We start from the raw sequence: 24224 nt of genomic DNA, 5'->3' as shown, positions 1-24224 counted from the left end.
TTTTTCTCGCTGATATTTTGTGCACACCTTTTCTCATTTTTCATTTTTTTTGCTGTGAAGCTCACTCTCATGTGAAAGTTCAGAGGACAAGTTGAATAATCCTTATTCTTCCCCCAGGCCAGGATAACTTCTTGAGCTTGTCATTTGTGAGGCGTTGTTCAACTTAAATTGTAGTTACACAGGATATTAAATGCATATCTGGCTAGTTCAGACTGATAGATTTTGTTTAAAGCTAGCCAAATCACTAGTCAAAATATACTCAGAATTGGATATTACCAGTAGAGTAGCCACCTTGTTTTGGACTTACAGTTGCTTACCAAAATACATGCAGGTAGCATAGGAATATTTCTTTCATACTGGAATCTAGCAAAACAGAAACTAATGCTCTAGCATGTCTTGCATGATTACTTGTTCTTTCTCTTAGGGTTTTCAGAAAAGGATGCAGATGAAGTAAAAGGAATTTTTGTGGATACTAACCTGTATTTTCTGGCTCTGACATTCTTCGTAGCAGCATTCCATGCAAGTAGTGAAAATTTCTTTCTAAAAATTACAGCTTATATAAAAATAAAGATTTGTTGACCTTCCACTCCTTCATTTATTAATAACTGTTCTTGGAAATAATAATTTCAGTAAAGTAGTACAAGTGGTGTGTTGTACAAATCGGCTGTATTTCCAGTGCAAAGTTAATTAAAAAAAAAAAAAAAAAAACTCAAAGAAGTGTGAGCCCATTAGCTATAAACTAACACTATTGACTGAAATACAAAACACTTAATTTCATTATCATTTTTTCAGTTGGGGTGGAACCAAAACCCCCAGAATTAAATTAAATGCCTGCCAACACTTTCAAATTTTCTGCTAAGCTGAGTTATTGCAAAGTTTACCACTGCAGCAGGGTAGCTGGGGCACCAGTAGTAGTTCTTTGAGTCACTGACTTCTAACCCTTCTAGGAATATAGATCAGATCTAGGTTTACATTAAAAATTTGTCATTTGAAATGTGCAGAGCTTGCTGCTATAGACATAATGCTGACAATGATGGGGGACACTTCAGCAACATGTTTATCTTGGTTTAAATGTGAATTTTTAGAGAACGTTTTTTTTCAATTTCATCATTCTACGTTGAACATTTTTTGTCATCTACAGTTATGCTCAGTACAACTTCCATGTTCTGGTATAAATAAGAACTTGCAGAGCACATTATGCTTTTCTATAGTTAGAGTACATGTAATTAATTTGGTGGGAACAGTCCTTTATACTTCCCAGTCATACTCATTCATTTTCTTCCATTCTGTTTATCAAGATATATCTACATCTGATGTATCTATAGGCTGAGAAGAGCTCTTCAAATACTTGGTTTTTTGTGTATCATTTTCCCAAATTAAAAAAAAATACTTTTTAATTAAAATTCTTTGACTCAGGAATTTCTTGAATCATCTGTGCTTTTTCAGATATTGAATGTTTAAAGAGAATATTAAAAAAAATAGTTTGAAGCAAATAAATTTAATGAGTCCTTGAAGTTTAGGCCAACTGCTTACTGTTGAAGTCCAGATAAAACCTGACTTGCCATACTGTGTTTTTTTTTTTCTTTTTTTCCTTAAACTTTGGTACTGTCCAAACCTAAACTGAATAATACTATCAATCCAATACAGAGCATTTTGAATCTAATTTAGTATGGCGTTCCCTGATCTATCAGGAAGCTGAGCAACTTCTCAAGAAGCTCAGTTCTTTATCCTCTATAACAGGCTTTCTGAAACAGATTCTTTTTTTAGCATGTGTTTGTGGTATGTAGTTTTAATTCCAGTTTTATGAATCTTGATTTGTAATTTCATCTTAAATGCATTTTTAGTAGTTCAGCTGGCAGTCTTTGGATGGTGCATGTGTCAAGCAAATCAACATGTTTCTTGCTATTTTACAGCTCCTTTTTGATTTTCTTGCATTCAAAAATGACATCAGTTTCTGGAAGAAAAAGAGGAATATGATTGGAATGTCTACAAAAGCAGGTGTGACCTCTAATTCAAAGTGTTATATGTATGTGTGCTATACAATGTCTGCCGTGCTTTTAGTCTTGCTGTAAACTGACAGATTCATCTAAGGTGGTGAAATGAGATACTCTCTTTCTATGATTGTAGAAAGGTGGTTAACAGGTTGATTTTAACTTTATTAGCCTGCTGCTGAAGTATCACTTGCTTTTAAGCACTCTTGTGTTACTTTCAATGTTTGACTGTCTTCCAATCAAGAGTAAGGTTAAAATTTTAGAATAAGTTTAAAATTTTCTTTGGTGAAGGGACATAAAATTAATTAGAGAAAAAAATGAGGACATGAAAAAAGTCTTCTGACTGGAGAGAATGTGCTGCCATGTGTAATGGTGTTCTGCAAATCCCAAATGTTCCTTTTAGATAATGACAAGCTCCAACTTTTTTTTTTTTTTTTTTTTTTTTCCCAAAAAAAGGTTAATAATACAATGCTGTGGTTTGATTTTTTTGGATGTGAGAAAGACTGAAACATAGTGGCTGGACATTTTGTCAAGCTTTCTTAAAGACAGATTAGAGGTTAGCAGCCAGCTGTGGGTGCTTGGGGTTAAATGTACAACTACTCAACCTTTTTTATTCTGTTAAAGCTTACTGCTTGTTTTTCTAATAGATTATCCATTGTGGTAAGAGCCAAAATGAAAAATCTGAAGTCATATACCCTCTAAAACTGTATCTCTCTAATTCTGCGATATTTACGGATTGATTAAAATATTGGAGAAATATTAATAGGAAAAATAAGGCATTGTGACATTAGCATAAATAGCAACACACTTTTCTTAAGTGAAGATTTTTTCCTTTTTGCTTTTTTGTCAGAGGGCATAATGCAGCTGGTATATGTACACAGAAAGGTCAGTGAAAATCTAAAGTGATCCAAGGAATTTCAAGCTTAGAAGTGCTAATTGCCAATTAGCTAAGTGAGAAAAGTCAAATTTGAAAGACTGAGGGGTATAGGGTTTTTTAACCTTATTCTGAAAGTCTCAGTGTTCAGTCTCCAGTAATTGAACTGATGATTCCACTGTCTCTTCAGCAAACTTTAATCTCCTTCCTGTCTATATCTACTTCCCCTGCAGGAAGTGTGGGACAGGAAATTATCATTAAATGGTACGACTTAATTGTTGATGTCCAAGTGTCTTGCAGCTCTTGCCTATTTCTGCCCATGCTTAGTTTAATCTAAGAATTATTTAGGAAAAACTTGCACAGGATTTTACAGAACCTGAAAAATAACCCTAAAATAAACTACTTACAGTTTCAAAGCCTTTGAGTAAAATTAATCCATTTTATCCTAGCAGTTTACAAACATTAAATTAATTGCATGAATTTCAGAGGTTGGCATTTTGATGCCTTACAGCTTTCTTGAGACAAGAATCACAGGCATGTAGTTCATAACAGTACTGATATATTGTTGAATTGCTGTAGTACAGAAGTCTTCCTTAAATATTCTGGTTTCCTTTTGTCTCTTGTGAAAAAGTTTTTTTTTTAAAGGTTTTACTCCTTGTTATGTGTCTCTTTATTCAATCTACTTGGAGGTATATAGAAAACTTGGCTGCTTTCTAGCACTGCTTAACGTAAGATGAAGGAGAGGTTCATGCTTAAACTGCTGAAGAAAGATAGAATTATAGTAAATAGGCCAACAGTCTTCTGTTGTCTCAACTATACATTTAATACTTTGTGTGTGTGTGTTTTCTTTTTTTTTCCTATCTAGTTCTTTGGCGGTGCTTTAGTACTGTGGTAATATTTCTTTTCCTTTTGGATGAACAAACAAGTTTATTGGTACTGATTCCTGCAGGCATTGGTGCAGTGATTGAGGTGAGTTGTTAAAGCTCTAGAAGTAAGTATCAGTATTCACAGTAACATCCATTGATTGTATCTGGAGTCTTCAAGTATTCCTTAACAGAGCATTTTATAGTTTACTATACAAGAAGAATGCTAAACTAGTTGCTGGAAAAATACTGCTGGAGTATGCTGTCTTTAAACAGCTTTGTTTAACTGGCTTTCTGTGGTAGTGGAGATTGCATCTCTTCATTAGACAGCTAAATTGGAAGTACCATTTTTTTGAGATGGGCCAGCTGTTATCATGAAACCAAACACAGGGCTATGCTGAGGTTCCTTCTTGTCACATCCTCTTATAGGCATCACTCACACGACCAGGCATGAATATCCATGTCAGGGAGCCTTCACAGCAACTCTTGTCAAAGAGCAAGCTGTGGGCTGACAGAAAGATGCCTCTGGGCTGCAGTTTTATGCCAGACCATGACTGAGGTACTCAGAGAAGGAAGAAAAGGAAGAGACTGCAGCCTGTGTTCCTTATTCCAACAGACCATGCCCAGTCAGTGGGTTGCAGATACTGCTCAGAAGCCTACTTGTAACAAAGCACAAAGTCAACACTGATGGGAAGAGGAGATCGGTCTACGTAGCATTCGTTGTAGATCCTATTATTTTTCAGTGTTTAAAACTAAGTTAAAGACTTCGTGGAATTTTTGACTACGCATCTCCTCCAGTTGCAAATGATCTCTGTGAGGATGAAGTAGTTCAGAACAGGCTGTTTTAATCTGATGCTCTTTTAGTGATTAAGTTGTTGAATGCAAAGTTGCAGATATGAGCCTTAAAACTTCAACTTATTGTATAAAACAGATTAGGCTGTAGTGAAAACTACAAATAGTGATGTCCCAAAACAGTACCATTTCCTTGACTACAAAACTAATTATTTAATGACTTGGGATACTGGAGTAAAATTTTTAAAGTGATGTATTTCTCTGTGGTGTTTATTGTAATGTTTTTGCCAGTGTTTTTGTCCTCCAAAAATTAAATTTAATCTTGTATTGCAAAATTTCTGTAGCTCTGAAATTTCAACAAGGTTTTAGGGATAAAGCTACATCCCAATGTGATAACTTGCTATAAATGTGCTGCTAGTCTTGCCAAATATCTTTTTATTTTGATTTTTAGCTTATTTGGATTCTAAGGATCAAAAATCTAAAGATTTCAGAAATCCAAAAGGGTTAAATGATTTTAAAATGTGTATTGCCAAGGTAAATCACAATTTTGGTTAGAGTGAAAAATAATTAAAAATAGTGTTGATCTCTAAATTGCTTTCTTTTCATAAGTTTTAGTGAAAGCCAGATCTGGCATATAGGGTAGGATGACAGGATCAACTATGTTTCAAGATTTAAATTCAACTGAGATGTTAGAGTGTGTCAACAGAGGAGATCTGGATTTGCCTGTTCTTAGGTAAAAGCAACCAAGAAATCCACCTTCTTTAATAAAAAGGAATGCAAAATCTTAGTCTTTGTGCCTGTCAGAGATTCTTGTTGGAGCTGCCAAAAGGGCTAGAAAATAGAGCTCTTGGAGGTCTTTTGTCCTTACGACTGTTTGCCACCTGTTGTCTTTTTCTTATGCCTTATTTTCTAATACGTTGCTTTTGGATTGCAGGCTGGGGGAACTGCATTTAAGGGATTATATGGGTACATTATGTGGAATTTATATGGAGGGAGAAATGTTCTGTAGCTGAAGGTGCTCAAGTACTTGTTAAATTAAAATATCTCCGATTTGTAAGTGATGGTGAGGAAACATGCTTATCTAAAGTGAGAATGAACATACAGATTATACATCTCAAAGGAAATCTGGCATCTAATATGAGGATTTAACTGTGCACACTCTCAGTGATGTACCTATCTGGTGACATGGCTTTCTGTTTGTACACATGTATATGCAGGGCAGTCTGCTGCGATGAGGCAATTGCTGCATTTATACCTATGACCTTTTGATTATCTGAATCTTGTGGAAGAAACTCCTTCAGATAATTTTGTATGTGTGCAATTTGTTTTTGTTAACCACAGCTCTGGAAAGTGAAGAAAGCTTTGAAAATGACAATCAAATGGCAAGGCATGAGACCCAAAATTCAGGTACAGTAGACATCAGCCCTTTACTGATTAAAGCTGTTGAACTTTCTGTCCCCTTCCAGGTTACTGTGCCACTTGGCTTTCAGTAAAATGAAGATATAAAACCAGAAAAGCTTTATATGCACATTTTTTCTTTGAGGATGACTTAGTACAAAAGCTTTAGATGAGTAGTTTTAAAATTACAGATTTATTTTTGATCAATTTGTTTGGAAGTATTAACAATTTGTATATATTTATGATGCAAGAAACTTCAAAACTCCTCTCTCCATCCTACTGAATCTTAACAGGTCGGCTTGTGCTCCTGCTGCCGTGTTGGAAAAGCACTCTTACTGCACATGGTGACCTTAACTAAAGGATTGCATTTTCATGAAAGTGAAGGTGCAATTTCTACATTACAGAACTAGCAGAAGGTGATGTGACAGATGTTCTGGGGACAGGAGAATCTTAAACTATTACTCTGAGGATTTGTGAAAGTCCTGAGACTATTTGCAGGATGTGAGCTGTCAGCTGAGATTCAAATTAATGCTGGTTGTAGCTTTTTTTTGAAATGATTGTGTTTTTTGCTTTTGCTGGTAATGAAGATCATGAAATTCTGGGCCACAGTAACACAACACAAATTTTTTAAAACAGAGTCTGTATTCAGACTTTTTTTGGGGGGGTATCAGAAACAATTGTATAGTCTCCAGTAATTACATAACAAGTAGTTCTGGCACTTCTTGCTGCTTGGAGGCTGTATTCTAAGTAGCTGATAGCTCTGTTTGCTCCCTTGACAGTATTCAAGGAAGTGTTTTTAAACAATCAACTTCTTTGCAATCCTTAGTTCTTTTCAAAGTTTCTGTACTTTTATAGCTTTACAGCTGTGGTTTGTGTGTGGTTTTTTGTTTTTGGTTTTTTGGTTAAGCCTACAAGAATATAGTTGGTTGAATCATGTGATCACTTGTTTAGGCTTAAGAACAGTTATTAAGAACAGAATCAGTTATTACTTATGCTAACATTTAAAAACCGTGAGAACAACCCATAAAAGGATTGAAAAGGGAAAACACTCATCAGATATTTTTCTCTTTAAAATGCAATGTTTTCACGGTTGTATTTGATAAGCTGTTTTGTCACTTGCTGAACATTGATCCTCTACCTAAATGCTGGTGAATACTGTTTTCAGAAAAAATACTGTTGGAACGTGTGTAATTCTGATGAGAAGGTTTCTTACAATAAATAACCTTTGATTTATCTGGAGGAAACTGTTAGCAATCCTGTTCAGAAAAATGAAACTGAAGTGGAGATAATTCATAATTGACCTCTTTGTGCATGAAGCTGTTATGACTATCAGCAACTGCTTCCTCTAACTGCCAAATTTCTAGTTATTTGACTGCTTTCATTTGGTAAACTCTGCTGTCTCAATAGCACTATTCAAAGTAGAAAAGTCCTGGATGTTCAGTGTAAAATATGAAGGTAAAAATTATACACTGTAGGCTACCCTATACTGAACAGGCATAATTTATAGTGACTGTTTTATATAGAAGTGTATAGGAACTTTGAACTATTTCTACGCTCTATGTATAGTAGTAGTTTAGTTTGCAGTTTAAATCTCCATTTAGGCTGTTGCGCAGTAAATGCTAAGAACTTTGTTTTGTGTCAGTAGAAAATACGTTATTTTTGAAGTGCTAATTAGTTTAGAATAAGATTACTTTTTGGAGCATAGTGTGATGCTAAAATTACCATACAAAGAAAGGAACCTCTACTGTAGGAAAGAAGAATGCCTTAGTCATCTTGAATTTATCATGGGATATAACAGATATATTCTTTTGAACCTTTTGTTACAATTCTCTGTGAAAAATGCAATTAAATATGAATTGCTGTATGATACCGAATGCTATTTAGCAGGGAAAATGCACCTTCACCTTCAAGTAACTTTTTGTCACATATGTTTCTTCCCTTACTGGACATTCTGAATAGGTGGTGGCATCCTGTAGATTTTAAAGCCTAATACTTTAGGAATGTTCTTGAATTTTGCAGCAACCTTTTTACTTTTGGTAAAAATACTTTTTTCCACAATTCTGACTATTACGTATTTTATATGTTTTGCAGTTTGGTACATACAGTGACTCTGAAAAGAAAACTGAGGAATACGATACCCAGGTAAGAGGGAATCCTGTGACTTCTGATATATAAATACTAATGTAGCCTACTGATCATGCTTTGAACACGTAGTAAGATCTTTTGTCCTAAAGTCATTACAGAATTGCAGATCAGTGCTGTCTCTTTCAAGTTAAGACACCAGACTTGCTGTATGGGTAAAGTGCTCAGCTAGCCTTGGTTGTTACCCTAAGACTGACTACATATGAACAACTTCACCTGTCACTGACTTGAACTGAAAATATTTAAACTATGTAGGAAATATTCTGAATTGTCTTTTATTCTTACAGTTTTAACAACGCATCATCTTTTGGCCACCCAGAAAAGATGGTAGGCTTGATGGACACTTGGTCCAACCCAGTGCAGATACCTTATGTTCTTATAGTGTGTCTGATTTTTGATTATATTTTGCAACAAGATTCCTTAGGAGTAACAAAACCTAGTATTAAATCATTAGTTCTGTGCTTTAGTAATAGACTTCAGATAAAGGGGATTTCTGATGCTACTGAAGAGCAGAAACTTCATGGTTACGGTCCTCTGTTCCTTTATTATATTTTAGACAAGTGTTGTTCTGCCTTACAAAATGACATTTTGATAACTTCAAGCTAAGCATAGCCAGCAAATCAAAGGAAGAGATTATATCCCTCTCCTCAGCACACGTTAGACCACATCTAGAATATTGTATCCAGATTTGGACCCCCAGATACATGAAAGACTGATAAACAGGAGCAGATTCAGCAGAGGACTGCTAAAATACTGGAGCATTTGCCCTGTGAGGAGAGGCCGAGGGTGTGGGGTTTGCTCAGCCTGGAGAAGAGGCGGCTTCAGGGGATCTCTCAGCACCTATGAGAATATTATCCAGCAGAAAAAGCCAAGCTCTTTATAGTGGTGGAGGACAAGAGGAAAGGGGATAAGCTGAAACAGGAGGTACAGACTGGATAACAGGAAAATCTCTTTCACTGTGAGGATGGTTAAGCATTTGAACAAATTGCCCAGAGAGCTTGCTGTGCAGCCTCCATTCTTGGAAGTTTTCAAGGTCAGCCTGGATAAAGCCCTAAACAACCTGGTCTGACATCATGACTAGGCCCAGTCCTAAGCAGAAAGGTGGACAGTTTGACCTGAGCTCACTTTCTGACCTGAGTATCATAAGATCCTAAGCTTTAATGCAAAATACTTTCTAGGATATGTCTTCCAAAAGCTAAATGAATGGTATGGTTCTGCGCAAAGGAATTTGTTCTGCCTTGGCCTCCCTTTTTCCAGATAAAATGTGCAGGCAGTATATTATTTTTGTATCTCTAATCTTCCTCAGTAAGGCCGAGCATTGAGGTGGAGTCATCTCTCCCTCTTCAAAGTGAACAGGCCAAAAAACTTCCATTTTTAAAAGCTAACATTTTTCATTCAATGCTATTAGCCTGGTTCTCTCAATATGAAAAATCTGGAACGAATACATAGTAATGTTCTCCATGGCATATCAGTTTCTTTGATTGTTCTGTGAGGAATCTTGTTGAAGTCATTTTGAAAGGTAGATGACTAAAACAGGTCCCTTTTGTCCACATGCTTGTTTGAAATGCCATTGGAAACTTGGTATTCAGCCCTTTTTGGCCTCCTGTGTTGGTGTTATTAACTTGCTGGCCTTTTTGTGGGCTTCATGAAAGTCATTTATGATCCCCAAAATCTGCCTCCATATTCCTCTCTAGCATGATGTTTAGTTGCTTTACCTGGGATCATTTGAATGTTCCTTCTATAATAGAGGAAGTAGTACTTATATTGTTCTAAAATGAATTGCACAGTTGGTAAGTAATAAAACTTTCTTTATGGGCCTGACTTTCTCATGAGATTGAGGAAGTTGTGTGTTGACCAATCATATTGAGTATACATGTTATTTTCACTCTTCACATCTTGAAGGAACAGATAAACCAGTCAATTGATACCATCAGAAAAAGTAGCAGAATTCTTTGATGAAATTTATATAATTTTCAAGGAACTCTATCTTCTTTCGAAAGTTTTAGAAGATGTTATTAGTTGATCTATGGATTAGATGCACATGCTGGTATAACAAAGACCAAAAGTTTTGAGTTACTCCTGGGACTGAAGCTGAAATCTGGTTGAAACATTGTCTGAGCAACAGAACTGCAAAAACTTATTTGAGCTTATCTTAATGGGTTGCCATTTCTGCATGTTCCTCACAAATTTGAAAACTGTTACTTGTGTCTTGTTACTTATGTGGAGGAATGTTCATGTGCTTCCTGATTTAGTTAAACATTGGTGTTAAGTAGAGAGCTATTCTTAGACTCTGATCTACATACTGTGTCATGTTGCCTGTGTATGCTCTAAGCAGCTTTGGCAGTCTCAACTGAGCGCTGGAATTTTCACCTTCTCTTGAACTAGACGCGTACTGGATTCAGAAAACAAAAGATTTTCAGGGAAAAAGTTATGTGGCTGTCTTCCAGTTGACATTATGAAAAAATCCATTACTTACCAAACATGAACTAACAAATCACTTTCCTTGTCTATTAGGCTATGAAATACTTGTCGTACTTGCTGTATCCACTCTGTATTGGAGGTGCAGGTTATTCCTTGCTGAATGTCAAATACAAAAGGTACGGTATTGTAAATCTATAAATGATTTTATATAGAACTGAAATATTACACATTTTTTCAGTGCTATTAGTTTGAGATGAAAATTGGATATTTTAGGTTGTTTGATTCATAATTTAGAAACCAGAAACTTTCTAGTTCTATAGAAAGCTCTAAAGACTAGCTGCCTTTTAACATCCTGTAAGCTACAGACACTTGTACTTGACAGGTGAGATGATAGTGCTGTAGTGTAGAATCCAATCACTTACAAGAATATCAATCGGAAGAGGAGGAATAAAGCTGCCTGTAATGTTAAGACAACAAATAACATAGGGGAGAGAGCAGAGTAATTCAGTGGTTGAATCTATCCAATGATAGGAAGAAGCAAAAAAGCCCCCAAATTACTTCTCTTCTGCTCCTGAAGGGGTTCCTCTGTTCTTAAATGAGATGGTTAGGATAATAGGCAAGCAGAAGCATTTTTTAAGAAGGCAGTCTGTACACCCTCAGAGCCATGGTTTTACTGCACTGTATCAAGTCTTTAGCTCTTGCAAATGTCTGATATTTCATGAAAAGGTGAAACTCCTGCCCGCTTTCATGCAAAATAATACAGCTACTTCATTTTGTATTGGAGAAATGTAGAGAAGTAGACTGCCAAGAGGCTTTGTTGTAGAAAAAAGCTGCAAATGCCTGATGAGGGCCATGCAGGAAAGTCCTGCATATTCTGTAGGCCAAGTGAAGATGGGAGGGTAAACAACAGCTTAAAAAGCATCACAAAAGACTACTATTGCCACACATGTGGGCAATAGTGCTTGTAGTAGAAATTAAGACAATTCATGAGCTATTGGAAGAATTTCAATGGTTCTTGTCTCTGTAATGATTTAACAGATAACAGCATTTAAACTTCTGTTTTTCTTACAAAAATCTTAAATTCATTCAGTACTGCAAAATAAGTAATAATTAAATATTCTGTAAGCTTTAGTTTAATAAAATGCAAACAATTAGTACAATTTTGATCACTGTTAAATCTGCTTTTTATAAAGAAATCTGATGGGTCTTAGCAGTGGATTATCCTTTAATCCTACACGCTGTGTTTTCTGATATATTTTGTAGAGGCATATGGGTTAATGTTGCTTCAGCTAGAACACTGCTGTTAATCTGCATGCAAGTTCAAATAATACAGTGTGAGCATTGCAAGTATTAGTCTTTCTTACTGTTGCAAAAAGAAGGATAGAATTTAGCCCTCATGAGTAACGCTATTGTTATTTGGCTAAGATTGTGCTCCACTGAATATCTGGGAGGTTTTGTTAGATTTAACTAGGGGAAGATGTAGATGTCTCGTATTTACCCTTCAAAAACAATGTATAGTGGTTGGCACTGAATGATATTGTTGTCTTTAATCTGATAAATCCTTGCAGTGCCATGTTAAGTCTCATTAATATTTAGAAATACAGTGCTACCCTTTGTAGGTATTAATATGGACGGTGCACAGTGCACACTGATGGAGAAGTTTTGGAACATTCTAAAAAATCGTTAAAGCCATTGATAAAGTTCTCCAAACTTGTTGGATGCTACTGATAAGTGTCCACTGCTTAAACTATGAGGAGCTTTTCTAGAGTCCTTTCTAATCAAAAGAGGATCAGAGGTATTTAGTTCTTCTGCAGAGTAGTTAACAAGATCGCCAGTCTTTTAGTTAGTTAGCCCTTGGCAGCATACAACCCCTGGGATGGATGTATTATGGGTATATCTATTTGGCTGAGGTGGAAAAGTAACTGGACTGTCTTTTGTTTACAGCTGGTACTCCTGGTTGATTAACAGCTTTGTCAATGGTGAGTACCCTTTCTTCACCCTCCCCTTCCCCCCATTCATTACCTCTTCAAATTAAGGCCAAGACTCAAAAGTAGAAAACTTAAATGGCATCAGCTGGAAGAATGTGATACAGAATAATAATTTGACTGTGGTTTCTAAAATTATCACAGTAATTGAGAAAAGAGAGAGATGAGCCAAAAGAATTAGATGCAGCTTCTCTAGGAAGAAAAATGTAGGTCTCTAATTGAAAGTATAGTTGGCTAGTGTACTTCTATTGTGCATTGACATCTAAACTATTCATATTTTATCTTCAGGAGTGTATGCTTTTGGATTCCTATTTATGCTGCCGCAGTTGTTTGTAAACTACAAGGTAAGATTGAAAAGTGATAAAAGACAACTTTTCTTGTCTCTTCTTCAAGACTTTATTACAGTTTGATATTGTTTTAATCCTAGATGAAGTCTGTTGCACACTTACCATGGAAGGCTTTCACATACAAAGTAAGTGAAGTTGTACTTTTTCTTTTTTCAAAGACTTGTGCTTTTATTTCAGAAATAACTTTTCTTTGAGAAATAGGGTAGTAATACCTAGTTTAAGGCTGACTTCATTTTTAATAACTAAGCTGCCAGTAAAAGTAGAAATTTGTTTGCAACTGTCCTTTTTTAAAAAAAATAAAAAGCAAAAAATTGCCATTTTCCATAATGGCCTCTCTATAATGAAAATAATTGCATCCTAGTTTTGATTAAAATACTGCTTTTTCTCCTGTCTTGTGTGGGTACAAATGTTGATTCTACAAGTAATTTTTTTCAGTCTAAATTTAATACTTTATTCTAGCAAGGGAGAGACTTATTACTGAATGGCAGTTCTTAAGAAATAGGACTGTGAGAAGACCTTATTTTGACAGGTTCCAGGATTGACCAGAGACTGAAGTAATGTACACACTGTGTTGTGCTTATATAGTAATTATATAAAGTAATTCTGAATTTCTGGGAAGTGTAGTGACTAACATATTGCAGGTTGTTAATTGGTGAAAAAAAGGGTAGTGCTGTGATGTCCCTACTGCTTAAGGCTACCCCTGCAGGAAATAATGCAACAACGCAGCAAAGCTTAGCACCAAACTTTAGAGGACTGGAAAATCAGTTCATTTTGGAACAAAATCACTAACAGTCTCATCCCTGCACTCCTACAGGCACCCATATGTATGTCCAAATGGTTTGTATAGTATTCAGGTACCAAAATGGGTGTATCCAAGTAGCCCAGTCAAGATTCTTTGTGCTGATATGGAGAACAAGGGACAGCACCCTGAGTTTCCATGTCTCCTATATTGACAGCTATGTGCTGCTTTGGGATTTATTGTTCTCTTATCCTTTAGGTGTTTGGTTTCCATCCTGTCCCACCTCAGTGAGTCATTAGGATTGTTTGTACTGCCCTTTGTGTTCTTGGTAATTGTGTCCTGAGAAGCTACACACATATACACTGGGATCTTGATAACATGCTAATCCAGGTGCCATCAGTGTGCCCTTTTTTGTGCTTCCACATGTGAAAGCTTTAATTCATTCTCCCTTCACACTAATATATCAACATTCTGCAGAACATAGTGCTTTAAAATAGGCAGTGTTAAAAGCTTCCAAAGACATAGTATGCAATTTTGAGCTGATAATCTGGGACAAAGGAACTGAAATTTTTGAAATTAAGAGCCTTTCATAGTTCTTGCATTTCTCTGAGCCTGCAGCCATAGCCACAATTTCTGTTTTCCTACTATCTTTAAGAATTGCAAAGGACTCAAGAAAAACAGATTGAAATATACCTGGGAGCAGGATAGCACCTAAACAGTATGCAATATGTAAATATGGCTCAGAAATTAAAATGAATTTCTAGCCTTTCAGCTATTTAGTAGGCAAATCAGCCTGTCTCCTAATAAGGAAAAAGACGAACTATATTATTAGTTAATATTAGTGAACCAATTTCAGTTTTACTTTGGAAACAAAATACGTGCTTTGTAACTATGCAGAGACCTCAGCAGTTGAATAGGCAACACAGGTTGTGTTCAAAGCAGTAAAATGCACTTTCTGAATAGCCTTCTACTGAGCCTATTAAAAGATGTCAGAAGCTACCCACAACAAAGGCTTGTGTGTATGTAGAAAAGTATATGATTTTAAAATTATTTTTAACTATTAGGCTTTGGATGGAGATAACTTAGTTTTGCTAGTGAATATTTAAAGCTGCTTGCTGTCTTCTGCATTTGAATAGTGGAAAGAGTAGTCTGAGGTCTCGTGTGTGCTTGTTTTTGGAGATGAGAGAAACCTTTTTGTGTTCTGGGATTTGGTTCTAATCAATGGAAAGAGCTACTACTAACTGAGTCTTCAAGCCCTCTCTCAAAATAGTGAATTGATTTCATTTCAGTAGCTTGTTACAATTATTTAAAGAATGTTTTAGGAAGCTTCTGAAGATTGTTAAAATCCAAAAAACTAGAGTGACTTCACTGTGGGGTATATTTAAATAAAATCTGAATGTCTTAGTTTGGCATGTTTCCCTGTTCTGGTGTGATTTGGCACTTTTGATACTCACCTAAGCAGGTAAAGCATTCTTCCCCTTTAATTTGAACTCTAGGAGTTTATACTCTCTCAAGGAAACCTTTTTTTATTATTATTATTTATTTATGAATATAAAAAATGTTACCTAGGTAAAGTATTCTTTTTGGTACAGAGGACTGGTAACAGATGAGATCCTTCTTACTTTTCTGTTGCTGCAGTCTCTCTCTCTCTCTCTCTCTCTCTCTCTCTCTCTCTTTTTTTTTTTTTTTTTAAATTATGCTCAGGGATACCTTCAAATGAAATAATCTCAAAAACTCAAAAGCAGACCAGTGACACTAAACACTGCTAGAAGGGTTGCCTTCAGGTACCAGTTCGGATGGCTTTGAGGGCTGCATAAGTGCCTGAAAGGGTGGGTGGGGAGTTGAGTGTTCTCCACGTTTGCTGGAAGACCTGGCTCAGATGTTAACTTGGAAGGGCCTCGCTTTATAATTTTTCGGCTTCTTTTGTTCTGCTGGCAGATCATCTTTGTGCAGGCTTGAGAAGTGCAGTCTGTATTCTTTGATCGCTTGGGATTGACAGATTTGTTTTGACTTGCCAGAAAGAACTTGCCTGTTGTAACTGATCAGAATTCTTTCTTTTCCAACATCCCAGTTTTCCACTGATGAACTGACTTTGTCGCATCATATAAACTTTGTTTTTTTTCCCCCAAGAGTGAGTCCTTCTCTAGTTAGAAAATGCATCACTTTCCTCACTTTTGAAGATACGGATTTATATACAGGTGAGCTAGACTAAGAGCTCACCAATAATGAAAGAAGAAGCCATGTGATTTGTTTGTTTGTTTGCTTTGTTCTTGTAAGCAGATTCAGTCTTTTAACCCAGCTGTGAATACTCTTTGCTGGCTTTTTTCCTGTTGTTTTTAGTAATTTGAATCAGTTTATTGCATCATCAGATAAGTGCTAGAGCAGGTACACTGTAAGTATTGATGTCTCTCCCTCCCCATAGGTTAGGATCAGATCCAGAAGAGTTACCTTTCTGTTTGTTGCTTTACCTCCTCTGTCAAAATACTGTCACCTGTGCATAGCTCAGAGCCTGTTTGTATTGCTTTCGCAGCAGATGTCTGGGAATTTAAACTTTCTCATTCAAAAAAAGTAGTTGGAAAATATTTTATTACTGCTTCAAAAACAGAATCAATGCTTAGTTGAGGTTGAGTAAGAGCTTTTTTACAAATTTATTTCATTTTCCCACAGAAAATGAAATCTTGTGAATCCTGAGTATTTTGAGTAATGGGTAGCTATAACGTTTCATCTGTTTCTTTTAAATAGTTCAGTGAAGTTGCTAATGTGTGCTTTTCCCTCACATAATAATACTCTCATTTGCCTGAAGTAGTCCTACTTCCTTTTTACTTGCACCTTGGACCATGTCTACACATTGTCTGTAATTGTGTGGTTTAAAGCAAGCAGTACAGTCTTCATAAAAGGAATGCACTTTAAAGTTTGCATTAATTACTTTTTCAGCCTAACCCTTAAATACTACTTATAGATACATCATAATCTGAAATTAATACTGAAAAATATTGTTCTAAAAAGCCTGTTTCCTGTAGCTTTTGTATGACAAATTACTTTCTTCGTACCCAATTGAAGTATGCTTTTCTTTCATTTTTAGGCATTCAACACCTTTATTGATGATATCTTTGCTTTTATCATCACTATGCCAACATCTCATAGGCTGGCATGCTTTAGAGATGATGTTGTGTTCCTGGTTTATCTTTACCAAAGATGGTATGCTTTTCTTTAATATTGATAAGAGTTTTTAAAGCACTCTAAATGCTTGCACTCTTATTGCTATAAGGAATTACAGAATAGTTTGAAATAGACTTTAAACAGAATTTTTATAAAATATTAATTAATATATATAGCATGATCTGGGTAATGGTACTTGTGTACGTGCCTACTGAATGGGAAAGCTGAGCAGGGGAACCCGAAAAGGCAGTCTCAATACAAATAAGTTAAGCATCACAAAAGCACCTTCCCATAATTGAAAGTATTCCTGGACCTTTTTAGTATGCTAAGAGAGTAGTCAAGTACTAAACTTGTCTTCTCACAGTACCTATAGAATTCTCTGTCTCTTCTCCCTCCCCAAACAAGGCTCCTACATTTCGACAGGTGGAGTTTCACTTTTACACATTGCCAAAAATAAGTAACTTGAAAGACAAAGACCTGAAATAAGCTGGAGAAGAGCAATTCTTAAGCTTGTATTCACAAACTCACATAGGAGTTTTGAGCTTCTAAACTGTGCCAACGGGCTTGCGCAGGCCTCAGCTGAGGAAAACTTCCCAAGTTGCTCTGCAAGACACTAACGCAGGATGTTTTCTGGTGAGGGATTGCCCTGCTCTGCTTTTCTCTGTTTCCAAACATAAGTTATTAAATTCTCTAGTAATTTAAGCATCTGGCAAGTTTCAAATTCTATTTAAGTAAATGAAAGGAGAAGGAAAGAAGGCTACATATAGTAGCCATTGAAATATTATTCCTAAGTTAAGATAAATAGGATGTATTCTTGTTTTCAGCAATAAATATTTATCTGTGGAGCAAACAGGAATTTTAAGACAAGTTCACATTACACCAGATTATATAGATGTTTACATCTAACTAATCATTAATACTAAATGAGAGCTTGAGTTTTAGCTTTATATAATTCCACATAAAATGGGCATCTTTCAAGATGCTGTTTTAGAAATTAAGAGCCTAACAACTTCTGACAGAGGTTTGGCTCTAGGTTCAACTTGGGAGAAGCATCCTGGACTGCTTGAGAAACATTCTCACCAAGCTTTAGGGGAGCTTTTTCATCCTTTGAGAGGCCCTGCTATGAGACAACCGATTAAGTCTTAATATGAAGAAGCTGATGTGTCTGTAGCTGATCTTTAAGACCTGTGTTTTTAGGCCACAAATGGGAATACAGAATATGTTGAGAAAGGAATTGACTTGTAAAATAAGTAGGATGACAAAGAAATTCACTTTTAAAATCAAGTAGCACAGAACTAGCAGACTAGTAGACAGTATTGCATGTAACTAATCTCTTTTTTTTTCTGCCAGGCTTTATCCTGTGGATAAGAGCAGAGTGAATGAGTATGGAGAATCTTATGAAGAAAGGCCAAAAAAAAAAGCTCATAGAGAATAATTAAGTACTGAAGAAGATTCTGACCCTTGGACTCTTACTGGTTACATGTATTATCTGATCTTAAGGAAAAACTTATTTAATAAGAGTATTTTTAAAGCTTATGAAAGAACTACATGGACAATACATCTTCTATATTGCCAAAATCTAGTTTTGATATCCTCCTATTTCAAGATACCTGTGTGTCCTCATAAGGTCAGCAGTCTGCCAGATGTCATTCAATATCCTTCTGCATTTAATTTTCTCTTCAGTGAAAGCCTTAAGTGTCCTCATCATTATAACTGATATCCAAATCTATGTTTTTAAGACAACTCAGTAACTGTAAGTGTGCCACTATGCTATGAAAAGTGAAAAAAATAACCCAGCGTGTTACAGTAGAATGAAGCATCCCTGCCATACTGGAAGCTGTCAAAATTAAAATATAGCTATTGGACTGTACACTAACTGCAAGTTGATAATAGAAATTCTGCAAATCATGATTTAAAATTGTACATGAACATTTAAGTTCATAGCTTAAAATAAATTTTGTTGGAAATGCATAATGAGACAGATGGGGCTGGTAAAATTCAAATCTTGGGTGTGTTCTTAGCCCACAACACGGCAGAAGATTTCTGTTGTCTTAAACTGAATGAAGATGTGAAAAAACTGTAACATGATTTCTTTTAGTATGTATCTTAAGTTTATATAAATTGTTCTGTATTGTTAACCAATCTTCTGGTTTCTTATTTGTTGCAGGTATTCACGGTGATTATTGTCACTATGAATAACCAAGTCATTGTGATGTGCTAGGAATGTCTCTGAACACAAGTTAAATTCTTCATAATGTGGTACCCGATAACATAACAGGCCACTTTTCTCACATTACAAAGAGAACAATTCCTTGGTCTTTTCCTTTTCTTTCTCATCCCAGTTCTGTTCATAAGACCAAACATAAATCATTCAAATAGAATGTTTTTGCTTAAATACAATACAGGCTAAAAACATTACCTAAGAACAGGGGGAGGGAATCTTTAAGAAAGATATAATTTACTTTTAAACATTCTAAAATCTGTATTCCTTGGAACAGTTTATGAGGGTGGATATGTTGCTCTGTTTCTCACTATCAAATTAGCAAAAATAATCAGGTTAAATTTGAATAATTACACCAAAATTCAAACTGCAGAAGTTTATTTAAAAACTGTAGCGCTATGTTTATTAATAACAGTAAATGAAATATATAGCACATGGCTTTTAGGAGCAAATAAAAGTGCTTAATTCCAAAAACCAGAATAAGATGACTAATTCTAGTTTCTTTTTGGTCAATGATTTTATACTGATTAACCCTAGTGATTCTTAAGTTTCCTTCCAAATAACTGCTAACCAAATGGTTTCTGTTAAATTGCACCCTGTGCAAAGTTATTTAACTTCAACTTGCTATTTATTTAAAACATAAATTGAGTAACTTCACAGAACACAGATCTACTCCATGTTACAGTCTGTTACTGCTTTATGAAGTATGTCATGCAGTCCTAATATTGCAGAAGTCTAAAGGCATAAATACTTGGGTCACAAAAATATCCAGAAATGTGCCAAATTTCTTTTGTCATGGACTATAGTCTGTCTTTGCTGAAGTCCTTATATGCTGCTGACAGTGAAAAGTGGCTATTTAACTCATTTTCACGTTAAGCTATTTACATTGTTAGTTATAAATAAGGAGGACCACAGATCAGTTGATTTTTATTGTTAGACCTGGATAAGTCTATACAAAAATGGGGTTGTATTTGCTATATCTTGTACCCGTTTTGGATTTGTTTGGAAGAAGCTCTTTGTTGTGAAGCAAATTAATTTGAGACTCTTATTTCAGAATAGTGTTTAAATGTTTGAAAATTTTATCTTGATATAAATAATATAAAAAGGCAATGCATCCCTTTACATACTGTGACTTTATATTTCTTGTCTTGCATTTCTGATGACAATGACCTCATAATATCCCATATAGTAGTCCTAAGAATATAAGATTAGAGCATTTGAAGTCTTTAAAATGAAGCAGACTTTCTTGTTCAATTCATTGTTTTACGAATTCCACTTCCAAATAAAATACTTGCATATGTGACAGTTTTTTGGTTGTTGGAAAGATGATAAAAACTATGTAAGCAGTATAACTTTGGAGATACTAAATGTTATTTCTGGTTGTGGAAATGATTAACTTAATCATGTATAGAACCACATTTTTGTTTTAATATTAAAAGTTCGGATTTTTTTCTTCTACTGGAGAGAGTCCAGCGAAGGGCTATTAAGATGATCAGAGGACTTCAGCGTCTGCCCTATGAGGAATGGTTGCAAGAGCTGGGCCTGTTTAGCCTGGAAAAGAGAAGACTGAGGGGGGGTCTGACCAATGTCTACAAATACCTTAAGGCGGGGTGTCAAGAGGATGAGGCCAGACTCTTTTCAGTGGTACAATGCAACAAGACAAGAGGCAAGGGGCACCAACTGAAACATGGGAAGCTCCACCTGACTATGAGGAGGTATTTCTTTCCTGTGAGAGTGACAGAGCACTGGAAGAGGTTGCCCAGAGAGGCTGTGGAGTCTCCTCCTCAGGAGATAATCAAAACCCACCTGGATGCAACCCTGTCTGACATGCTCTAGGTGACCCTACTTGAGCAGGGGGTTTGGACTAGATGTTCTCCAGAGGTCCCTTCCAACCTCAACCATTCTGTGATTCATCAGTTTGCTTGAGAAAGAAATGGGCAACCTCAACCTCTCTGCCATCCCAGAAACTGTCACAAACATACACAAAAGGAAAAATATTTGAACCAGGAATTTGTGTTGTTTTAAGGCTATTCTGATTTCTTAAACCTGGGGACCTCAGAATATTAGTGTCAGAGATCATGTGATTTTAAAAAAATTCCCAATCACAGTACTTGACTCCATATCCTTGTAATACCATAAGCATTGCTCTGCAGCTTCTTATATCTACTTCCAGTCCTCTTACCTTACCCTAAACATGCAATGATCAGCAGTACACTGTAGATTTGTTTGCTTATTATCAAAAATGTCCACTGAACAGCTGTTTGAAATTCAGACTTGAAGATATAAGACTCTGGCCTTCTCTGCTGTTCTCTTCAATCTGTCATCTTACTGAACTAGAATTTCAAGAAGCAGCTATTGCTTATCATTAAGGAACAGAAAAACATTCACCCCTTTTGGGAAGGAGAGGAAAAGGAAAAGATCTTTGGTTATGCTGTGATTTTAAATGATTACTTATAAATACCTCTATTAAGTCCCTTTGTCAGTTACACTTTCTGGCTTTCTATCCCAGGAATTTAGAAACTAGGGTCCTCTCCTACTAATCAGCTACAGCTATTCTCAATCTGCAACACTTTTTTTTTTTTTTTAAAGTTGCTCTTAGCTGCTGACTTCTGCATTGCTAAAGAATATAGAGTCTTTGGTTGGTAGTTTCCCACTGGCAAAAGCTAATTTAGTTCATACACAAATGAGTTCTTTCATTGTGTTGCAAGTTTGACCAGCTGAAGGAGCTATTTTTACAGCCCGCTCTGAGCAAAGTAGTATGTTTGCCTCTTTCAGATTACTCTTCCTAGGTTAAATGTTGTTCAGTAGTTCTTTTTAAGTACTGAGTGTTCTGATATCAAAGTGCTAACATGGATCTCTTACAGACCCAGCAAAGAAGCAAAAGAATACTCTTTTCTAATGAAGCAACCAACTATCAATTCTTTTTAGGGTCAAGCTGAACATTCTTACCAAACTGACAGACAGTATCTGAAGTGACATAGTAATACCAAGGTTCATTAAGGCCAAGAACTGGCCTGAGAAAATATATTCTTATTCAGTGCTTTGTTCAAGAGTCCAGCACTAGACTCTTTAGCATGTAAAGCTTTTCAATCACTGGACCCTTTCTGGACACTAGTAAGGTTTAGTGCACAGAGACTCCCATCCTACTGCCACTGCAAGGACTTGCTTTACTCTGGCCTGTGGAGCAGCCTAACTTTTGCCTTCTGGCACAACACAAGTTGTGTAGACTTAGAACACTTCTCCAGCATTTAACTACACTCATGTTAGTGTAAACCAGAGAAGCCCATTTTCTTGCTGCTGCCATCTCAAGAACCGGAAAAAATGTTTAAAAAGAGAAGAGAGTTCCAGCATTAACTTCATCTGAAGTCATTATGTCTGATTAACGCCTCCTCCTAAATGCCAGCAGGTTCCCTCCTCTTCAGTAGAAGAACACTGCTTTTTGATTTCCTATTCACCACCTTTTGCTACTGCAGACTGCAATCACACCGTAAAAGATAACCCAGACAAATGTAAAGTATTAAGTTAAAAATGTAATGAGCAGCTTGTGCATACGTGTTTTCTGCTCTAAGTTTTCCACATGACGAAGTCACAGATACTGCAGCACTATGGCAAACTTAGATGCTAACTGGTAGAAGATTGCAAGCATCTTCAGCTCTAAAATAGGAGCCAAAGTCTGGTAACAGCTGGACAGACCACATCAGGGCTACGGAGTTGTACATCAGAGGGAACGAGGGTGTAAGGGTTTCGAAACATATGCGTCTCACTTGAATAAACAGAACATGTCAACACAGTGTCAGCTTTAGGAAGGTAGCGTTCAGCAGGGACTGACCCCACAAAACGTATTTCCTCTCAGTCTCCAATAACAGTAAGGTAGTTTGGAACAGTCGGGGAGAGCCTATCTAAGGAAGGGCAATACATATGACACTTGGCCATGGTTATCTGTCAGCCAAGAGGACAAAGGAGATAAAATAGAGGAGAAAATACTGGTATTAAGGGGTAAAAAGTAGCACTGAACATTGATTAAACAGAATTGAGCAGAAAAAATTTAAGTTTGGTAGGCAACAAGTGTGGCTGATACAATGGAGACCTCTAAGAAGGTGAATACAGAAGGAGAAGGAAGTGCTAAACAGCTGTTTTAAGGAGCAACAGGCAAGTAGGGAGAAGCTGAATCAGATAGACTGGAGTTGCTGTGAGAATAGACATTTCATTCTGGGATCATCACACACAGCATGAGAGACAGACAGTGGCCTGGAAAATACAAAATAGAGAAGGGACCATCACAGCCCTCATGGAGAGCCCTAATTCAGAGGATTGGGATGGAAACACATAAGAAGAGCCACACCCACACAGGTCTGTAACTAATAACTAATAGTGCTAGGAGGGGCACGTTCCCCTCCACAATATGCCCCACTGCAAAAAGAGCTGCATCATATAGGGAGCTAGCCAGAGAAATAAATGTCATCTCTAGTTACCAAGACTACTGTAAAAACAGCTAAGGCTTAAGATGGAGCCCAGCAAAGAACAGAGCAAGTCGCTGTCACAGCAGGCTTCATTATATAACAGATTAAAGCTATAGAAGATGATGAGTGCCCTAAAAATGGATACTTGGATTGAGTAGCTAATTAATCTGGAGGGATGTCCTTGGCTAACAGTGTGGGATTATATAGATCTATCTGAAGCAGCAACTGCAATGTCAGACTGGGAATAATATCAGCCACATTAGCTTAAGATTCTCTGGTTAGCTGATGACTCAGACTGATGAATGTGATGGATCATTAGGGCATTAAGAGGTCTTACTCTGACAGAGGCCGGACGAAAGTCCCGATGTCTATATATCCTAAAAGACACCTAAGAGTAGCTTCAGGATTCGTGCTGTCTGGGAATGAGCAAGCTGACTATAACAAGAGTAGGTATCAGCCTCAGGAGCAGACAGCTTACTCAATGCCTTAAATGTTGTATTAGGATCTGTAGACCCCCTTAGGGCCTGCCATGATAGAATTTGTGGCACAGATTCAGCAAGCAGCAATAATTTTGAGAGAGCACAAGACTCCGAGGAACACAGCTGAAAGGATATTGGAACAAGTTCAGGGTGTAACATTTACTAGTAACAACTCCACATCATCATTGGGACCTGAGGAAAAAAAGAGGTAAGTGCAAAACTCAGTATAAGGAAGGGTATATTTCCCTGAAGCAGTGGAATACACTGAAAAGCATCTACAATTAGTATTAGACACAGGACCACAAGTCCCTGAATATGTGGTGAAACCCATCCAGGTGATATGGACAGCTGGA

General features: G+C 36.4%; 1 protein-coding gene across 4 annotated transcripts in view; it reads left to right on the top strand.

The window, feature by feature from the left end:
* The window catches only part of CLPTM1L (CLPTM1 like), a 31249-nt gene extending 11014 nt beyond the window's left edge, over positions 1–20235 (top strand). Inside the window, exons 7-18 of one of the 4 annotated variants that reach the window (XM_062569681.1) lie at positions 425–519; positions 1914–1998; positions 3731–3834; positions 5862–5927; positions 8010–8060; positions 10575–10657; positions 12426–12460; positions 12755–12810; positions 12894–12938; positions 13811–13839; positions 16635–16750; positions 18062–20235. In XM_062569681.1, coding sequence (XP_062425665.1) covers positions 425–519; positions 1914–1998; positions 3731–3834; positions 5862–5927; positions 8010–8060; positions 10575–10657; positions 12426–12460; positions 12755–12810; positions 12894–12938; positions 13811–13839; positions 16635–16750; positions 18062–18090 — 794 coding nt within the window. In that variant the 3' untranslated portion in view covers positions 18091–20235. Of the gene's footprint in view, positions 1–424; positions 520–1913; positions 1999–3730; positions 3835–5861; positions 5928–8009; positions 8061–10574; positions 10658–12425; positions 12461–12754; positions 12811–12893; positions 12939–13810; positions 13840–15682; positions 15751–16219; positions 16261–16634; positions 16751–18061 lie in introns of those variants that run through there. The other 3 variants (XM_062569680.1, XM_062569683.1, XM_062569682.1) reach the window with 3 other exon arrangements.
* Positions 20236–24224: the final 3989 nt, after the last annotated feature.

The sequence above is a fragment of the Rhea pennata genome, chromosome 2 (genome assembly GCF_028389875.1).
Source record: "Rhea pennata isolate bPtePen1 chromosome 2, bPtePen1.pri, whole genome shotgun sequence".
Lineage (NCBI taxonomy): Eukaryota > Metazoa > Chordata > Aves > Rheiformes > Rheidae > Rhea > Rhea pennata.
Note: the sequence above shows the minus strand (reverse complement) of the source record. Positions and strands in the feature narration are given on the sequence as shown.